The 7389-nt window shown below is 39.2% G+C and overlaps 1 protein-coding gene across 1 annotated transcript in view; it reads right to left on the bottom strand.

The window, feature by feature from the left end:
- Window positions 1-856: 856 nt before the first annotated feature.
- The window catches only part of LOC145404603 (uncharacterized), a 50298-nt gene continuing 43765 nt past the window's right edge, over window positions 857-7389 (bottom strand). The window contains exons 10-11 of the mRNA XM_080276121.1: window positions 6495-7011; window positions 857-1385 (exon numbers count right to left, since the gene is read on the bottom strand). Of these exons, the coding sequence (XP_080132247.1) occupies window positions 1162-1385; window positions 6495-7011 (741 nt within the window). The 3' untranslated portion in view covers window positions 857-1161. The remainder of the gene's footprint in view (window positions 1386-6494; window positions 7012-7389) is intronic.

Raw genomic sequence — 7389 nt, 5'->3', positions numbered from 1 at the left:
ATATGCAATCCCGTACTCTGTTAATAAGTCAGAGCTTACACACTTCACCTCAATAAACAACAAAAGAACAGCATACTGTACTAAGTATGGCATTATGATAATCAGAAGTGACAGTTAGGTATTCAGAATGAAGAAAAGTTTATTAAATTACGACTGAATAAGTTACATTTAAATTTGGTAACAATAATCTTGATATGCAATGCTTTCCTACATTAATCTGCTTAGTAATACTACATTTATATTCAAATGCTTTACTTGCAAGTACTACTTCTTATATTGCACGTTAAATTTAGTGAAGGATTACAAAAAATATTTTCTTCCTTTGTGGGTAAAAAAAAAAACAGCCAATACTATGGATATAATAGGATCATAAAGCCACATTACATAATCACACTGCAGAAACATACCACTACCACATTATATCCATATGTTTACCATCTACTGTATGCTTTTCCAATTACATATCTTGGATGAGTACCTACTGTAAATGCAAAACATAGCTTCTTACCACAGTCACGAGGAAGATGAGGAACACCTGAGTTCTGGCCTCTTTTCCAAATGCAAATGACCTGCAACTTCATAAAGAGAGTAAAGTGGAAGATCAATGACATATTCAAATACAGGTATAAATGTATATGCTTTCCTGTTGTTAATAAATCTCCACACTGAACTCAGCATCAGAATATCTAAATATAATTTCCTGATCATTCCGCACGACTTGTTCTCAGGTTCCAAAATGACAACAGTTATACTGCAAGTGAAGTATCAAGCATTATCTAAAATAATAATTTATGGACAAAAATATATAATCTAAAATATATAAACAAGCTGAATGTATATTACTATGTCACATATTTCTCTTTTACAGCTCCATTTTACACACACTACTTTATATATCTAAAATCAAGGACTAACGTAGTAACATACGAGCACATGGTACCAATACTGAATTATCTTCCTTCTTTGAGTTTGAAAGGCAGTGTGTTTAATGAGCAACTTAATGCAAAATGTAGCTACAGGAAGATAACATTGTTGAGGGTAATTAAAGGGATGGAAATGTAACCTAAAACTAACACTTGGTCAAATCATCTGGTTCATGTACTGTATACAACAAAGTAATCAAGTTACATTCATACTCTCCCAAACCTAAGACATAAATTATCAAGGGGCTGGAGTTTCAACACACAGTCTCTTCTGAGAGGATGATTCAAATTCCAACTTGCGTTTCTCGGTATCAGAGCTCTCATAAGGTTGGTGTTGGAAGGGAGCACTGGCTTTAAGTGGTGTTTGGCTTAATATATCACCATCATCTAAACAAACAATGTCATCATCACTCTTCTCTCCTTCATCACTCAGCAAGTCCTGACAACCAACAATTGGAACATCTGTAAAATAAAGAGGTACCCTAATTAAAATGGGTAAATGCACTAAGTATTCAAGTCACATCATCAAAATAATTATCATCACCAAATTCTTAACTCCTATTTATAAATATGGTTGACTGGATAAAAACAAATGACACCTATGACAATCACATCCACTCCTTCACTATTTACAGGAGAAAGAAATAACTACTGCATTTACCTCCTAAGCACTTTAATGACACCATCCTGGCTCACAAGCTGTTCTAGTACAGTTAACTGCCCAGTGCTCTGCCCTGTCGCCCCCTGTTATATTTATAAACCTTTCAGCATGACAGAAGTATGCAGTTGACTAGATATGCATCACATGGACTTCAGACACACCCCAGCCATGCCACAGATACACATTCCAGGGCACTACTCTGCTCCTGTCATATTTACAGCTATTCTGGCATAATACAGACTCACTAGATGCACACCACATGCACCTCAGACACACCCCAAACAGACACACCACCAATACTGTACTGTACCCCCATCCCTCAACATATGTTCCATAAGGCCTGTATCCCATCATTCAAAATGGTAAAGTGATCAAGTGAGTGACATAGTTAGGGACAGACTCTAGGATTCCTGTTCCCCCTTGGTTGTGTGTGTGTGTGTGGGTGGGGTGAGGTGGAAGCATAAAAAGTAACTTATCAACAGAGTACCCAATGATACAGGCCACACATTAATTTACACATCATCTCTGAATAACTGGCTCCATCTCATGAGAAAAAACTATCTTCACTTTTTAAAAAATTTTCACTTTAACCCTGGAACACGGTCGTGGGAATTTTTACTACTAACACGGTTCTGGGGTGTATTGTACCCCTTTTTGAAAAAAAAAAAATAGTTGTAATCAAAATTTAATAAATCTGTAAACATTACAAGGAAATATAACATCTGTACTTCCAGAATCCATTATATTGTACTTAATAATGAGGTATATTAGGTTCCTTAGGGGCTACTCAAAAAAAATGCCGAAAATCCTTAATTTTGTTTTTTTTTTTACATTTTTTTTTTTTTACTGTAAATGAACGATAATGTTGACTGAAATAAAAGATAATATATATATTTGCTCTAAAAATAGGTTTTACTGTTATTTGCCATTGTAACTTACGTTATTTATTCATTCTTTGGTTATTCTTCTTGGGTACAATTTACCTAACCCCCCCCTACACTGCACCACGTGCGAGGAAGCACCGCGACACTACCTTCCCCTACTAGAGCACACTGAGACATGAAGCTACTGAGAGACCCAAGGGACTGCTCCCTATCACCACGCACTGGTAATGTGATGAAAGTGGTGACGGAATCTTACACCCCATGACCGTGTTTAAGGGTTAAGATATACTTTACTCACCTGTGGGAGTCTTACATCAACTGCGGCCACATTTCCGTGCTTAATTTATCTACCCATTTTGTTCTGAACTTTTGTCAATCCTTTTGTTTCCGCACCTTTCATACGTCACTTTATCACTAAGCATTTATTGTATCTATCCATATTCCTGGCATTCCACACTTCTTCCCACCATCAATCTTATTTGCATGAACCCTCTTCAACACCCTATTCAAATTCATTCTCTCACTTTCTTATTCTATCCAATCAATGCAAACCATAAACCACATTATGGCTCTGAATATATTCCGATGCTTTAGACACATGTCAATTTAGAAGATAACTCAGGAAAAAAAAAAAAAATCTACTGCATAATAAAATAATAATTGTTGGTAGGTGGTGGCAACCATCAACCATTCCCTTGATGTGTTGCCTACTTTTCCTTCCCCTTAAATGTTCTATCTCAGTGTCTACTCTCCTCTCTTCTTACTTCTGCCTTTCCTTCTGGTCAATTTTCATTACTGTTCTTTCCACTCCATGTGGTTCTACACCGAGTGACAAGCCTAATGTTTCCTGTAACTCAGGAAACCATTTACAAGCCTGGGTGGTAACCATACGACCAAATTACAAGATGATGTGGAGTCTGCTATGGTGCCTGTTAACTGGGTGGAGAAACGCAAGTGCAGCATCCATCCAGAAACCAAACCTCCACATTATTTCCTGCACCTCGCTGTGGTGAGGTGCTGCCACCTCCAAGGGAACATCCATTCACTCTATGTGGCTGCCCTGCAAGGGTGGTTGCTTGCCTGTAGTTGATGAGTCTGCTTGGTCAGACAGACTGGGGTAGATCATCATCATCATCAACAACCAAATACTTCTTTTTCCAATGAAATCTTAATTCAATTCAGCTTGGAATCCCAACAAATCAAAACAACTTCATTACAAGCCAAGAGGGAGCACTATGTATAAATCACAATTATCAATTTACCACTCTCTTCTTAATGAGGTAAGGTTGGGGGAAAAAAAAAAAAAAAAGGGCTTGAAAGAAAATGCGGGAGAACAATCAACAGCTAATGGAATGAGCTAAACACTTTCACTTACCACTCAAACCCCTGGAATTCTGGCTCTACCTCATTTGCACCTATTTTGGGGTATTTTCCTCCACAGAGGCATTTCTCATTATCTGTTGCATTGTAAACACATCAACTATCAAGGTAAAAGGAAGTGCTAAACCCCTGTCCTGTGCTCCTTTGTACATGATTAATCCAACCAACTCAACCATGTAATTTCCCTTCCACACCTTACTTTCTTACACATTAATTCATCATATCCATCCACCTTCTTTTTGGTTTGCCTGCCTATCCCCAACCTTCATGCTCTCTCACCTTGATGCAGTCTTACTGGAGCATCCACACCAATACCTCTGTTCAGTAACAAGGTCTTCATAACACTGGCCACTTGCTTTCTCCATGCCACTCAACTTCTCATTTCCTTTGTACATTTACTTCATTTTTCTTAAGTTGTAGGTGGTGGCAACTATCATCTATTCACTTGAAGTAGTGCTGCCTACTTCTTCCAAAGCAACTCTACACAGAGCGACAAGCCTAACAGTTTTCTGTAACCCTGGAAACCATTTACATTTCCGAGTGGTAACCATGTAACCAAATAACAGGGTAATGTGGAGCCTTGTAAGGTGTAACTGTTAACTGGTTGGAGATGTAAATGCTGCATCCACACATGAACCAAACCTCTACACTCTTCTCTTTGCCTTGCTGTGGCAAGGAACTGAACACCACATGGGAAAATCAGTTAACTACATGGGATGGCCATGCAGGCCAATTTCATGTCTGTGACTGATGGGTTAGTTGAACAGACCAAGGTTACTTTACTTCTACTGCTACTACTATTACTACTCTTTGCTATTTTTGCATCAAAGTCCTTAAATGTCTTTGCTAATTTAAGTCCATCCAACACATCACATGGAAAGCTTCATTCTTGCACATGAACCCTAAGTTTTACTTGCATTTACCTTAAAAATATATCACTCACAGACATTTACAGAACTCTGTCACAAAAGCAAACCTCCTGCTCACTATTCAGAAAAACACAGTATCATCAAAATACAGTAAGCAAATTTAGTACTGATGCACCCTCATCAAAGCAAATATATACTATATTGCAAATACCATGTTGAGCGCACCGCTTCTTGTCCAATCAGTGAAGTTAAGCAACGCTGGGACTGGTTATTACATGGATGGGCGACTGTCTGGGAACACCAAATGCTGTTAGCATTGAGTTCTCCTCACCCTACCAATGGGTGGGAAAGGAGGTCTGGATGATGATGATGATGAATAAAGCAATAATGAGGCTTGATTTATGGGAAGGTTGAAAATGGAAAACATAAAAAAATATAATATTTACTAAACATGCATACCTACCAACATTTTTTTTTTTTTTTTTCCACAAATGGGCTCAGCATTGGACATAACTGCAGGAGCTGCAGGCCACCCCATACCTTTTTACTTACAACTCTCATCACTGACCTTTAACTTTGAGGATGCCGGTGGTTGGCTGCTTTTTTTGTACCTGTAAAATCTCATTTTCAATTATTTCTCTCAACTTCTTAAACTCATGCCACACCAAAGTTTCACACCAATTGCTGTTGTTGATACTGCGACCCCATGCTCATCTGAACATGAACCTGGTGAACTGCAGGCTGACGTTACCATCCTGCAGTCCACCATCCTCATTTTTTGGGAAGGAAAAGGGAGGTGAGAGATGTCTGGATGTAAAAAAACACTCTTCAGTGTTTGTCAAGCCAAGAACGTGCAAAATGAGAGACGGATAGGGAAACTACACAAGAATGAGGTGGTTGAAGGGCATGGATTACCAATAAAAGGGTGGAGAGATAAGGTGCAAGAGTAAACAAAGAAGGGTATGTGCTGAGGACAGAAATGCGAGGAGGTCCTTTTGTTGAGGCCATCTCTCACAGCATGCACTCCCAGGCAAACAGACAGATATACTGTCATTCACTATCATCATCTAATCCAGTGTTGCCCCATGAAGAGCAGAGAAGCCCAGGGCTAGGAAAGTTGGTCCTGGCATTTAAGATGAGAGTGACCAGTCTCACTCATCCCTGAGTGGCATTACGTGAGCAATAAACCCCAACCACCCCTTGGATATAAACCTTCACTGGCTCAATCCGATTGGAGCACCTTTATTACCCACTAAACCACCAGGAGCCAAAATTTGGTTATATGGTTACCACCCAGTGTAGTAAATGGTTTCCTGGTGTACAGGAAACTATTTGGCTTGTCACTCAGTGTAGAGTCACCCACAGGCAAAAGGAAGAGGAAAGAATGAAGGAAAGAAAGACACAAGAGGGAGTGTAAAGTCACCCGCAGGCAGAAGAAAGAGGAAAGAATGAAGGAAAGAAAGACAGAAGAGGATGGATGGAAAGAAGGATGGAGGAGAGGAAAGGGCAGACACCTGAGAGCAGCACTACATCAAGTGTGTGAATGGTTACCACCCAGCGTAGTAAATGGTTTCCTGGTGTACAGGAAACCAATTGGCTTGTCACTCAGTGTAGAAGGAAGAGAAAAGAATGAAGGAAAGAAAGACAGAAAAGGAAGGAAGGAAAGAAGGAACAAAGAGAGGAAAGGGCTGTCACCTGAGAGCAGCACTACACTCAGTGAGTGTACGGTGAGCATCTCCACTTACCACTAACAACTGAAGAAATGAAGAGTACATACCCTCTTCTGAGTCAGACTCTTCCTCCTCCTCCTCCTCTTCTACACAGGCACTTGCCAACATGTCTTTCAGGTCATCATCTGTTTCTTCCCCATCATCGATAATTTCACTTTCCTGGACTGTAGAACATACTGTTTCTGATTCCAAAATAACTTCCTCCTCCTCATCATCATCATCATCCTCTTCTAGATATTCATCATCCTCATTATCTATATCATAATTATCCTCTTCCTCCTCAAAATCCTCATTGTCTATATCAAAATTATGTACATTCTCCTCTTTCTCAGCATCAGCCGCCTCTCCAATTTTTTCAGCATGTCCCTCTTGCTTGATCTCACTGCCAACATTATCACTGGCAACTGTTTCGTTTTCACCCTCCACTTTGGCTTCAGTTTTTACTTCAATTTTAACTTTCTCATTTTTTACTTCTTCTTTCACAGGAGAACCCTTTTTTTTCTTTACATTTTTATCAGCTTCTTCTCTTGCCACTGCATCCTTGTCAACAAACTCTTGGAACACCTGGAATGAAGGATGAAAAACAATGCATAATACTGAATATAATCTGGTGCATATAATACAAGCATCAACATGCAAACTGTGATAGATGGGTGTACCTGCTCACCATTCATTCATTCAATGTAGTACTAACATTAAATGACTCCACACTAAGTTACTTGTCTAGGAGTTTACTTCAAGCCAGGAAGCAACTTACTGTACTACACTAGGTGGCAATCATACAACCAACAAATGGAAATCTGGTGATCTAGTGGTTTCAAGTGCTCCAACCAGATTAGGCCCACATGGGTTTATATCCAAGGAATGATAAGGATTTTATGGTTGCACAAAGCCACGTAAGTTGAGCATTTTTTTTTTTTTCTTTAAGTATGGAAGAAGGAA

The sequence above is a fragment of the Coenobita brevimanus genome, chromosome 64, assembly GCF_032717465.1.
Source record: "Coenobita brevimanus isolate Jiangsu-jjx chromosome 64, ASM3271746v2, whole genome shotgun sequence".
Taxonomy (NCBI): domain Eukaryota; kingdom Metazoa; phylum Arthropoda; class Malacostraca; order Decapoda; family Coenobitidae; genus Coenobita; species Coenobita brevimanus.
Note: the sequence above shows the minus strand (reverse complement) of the source record. Positions and strands in the feature narration are given on the sequence as shown.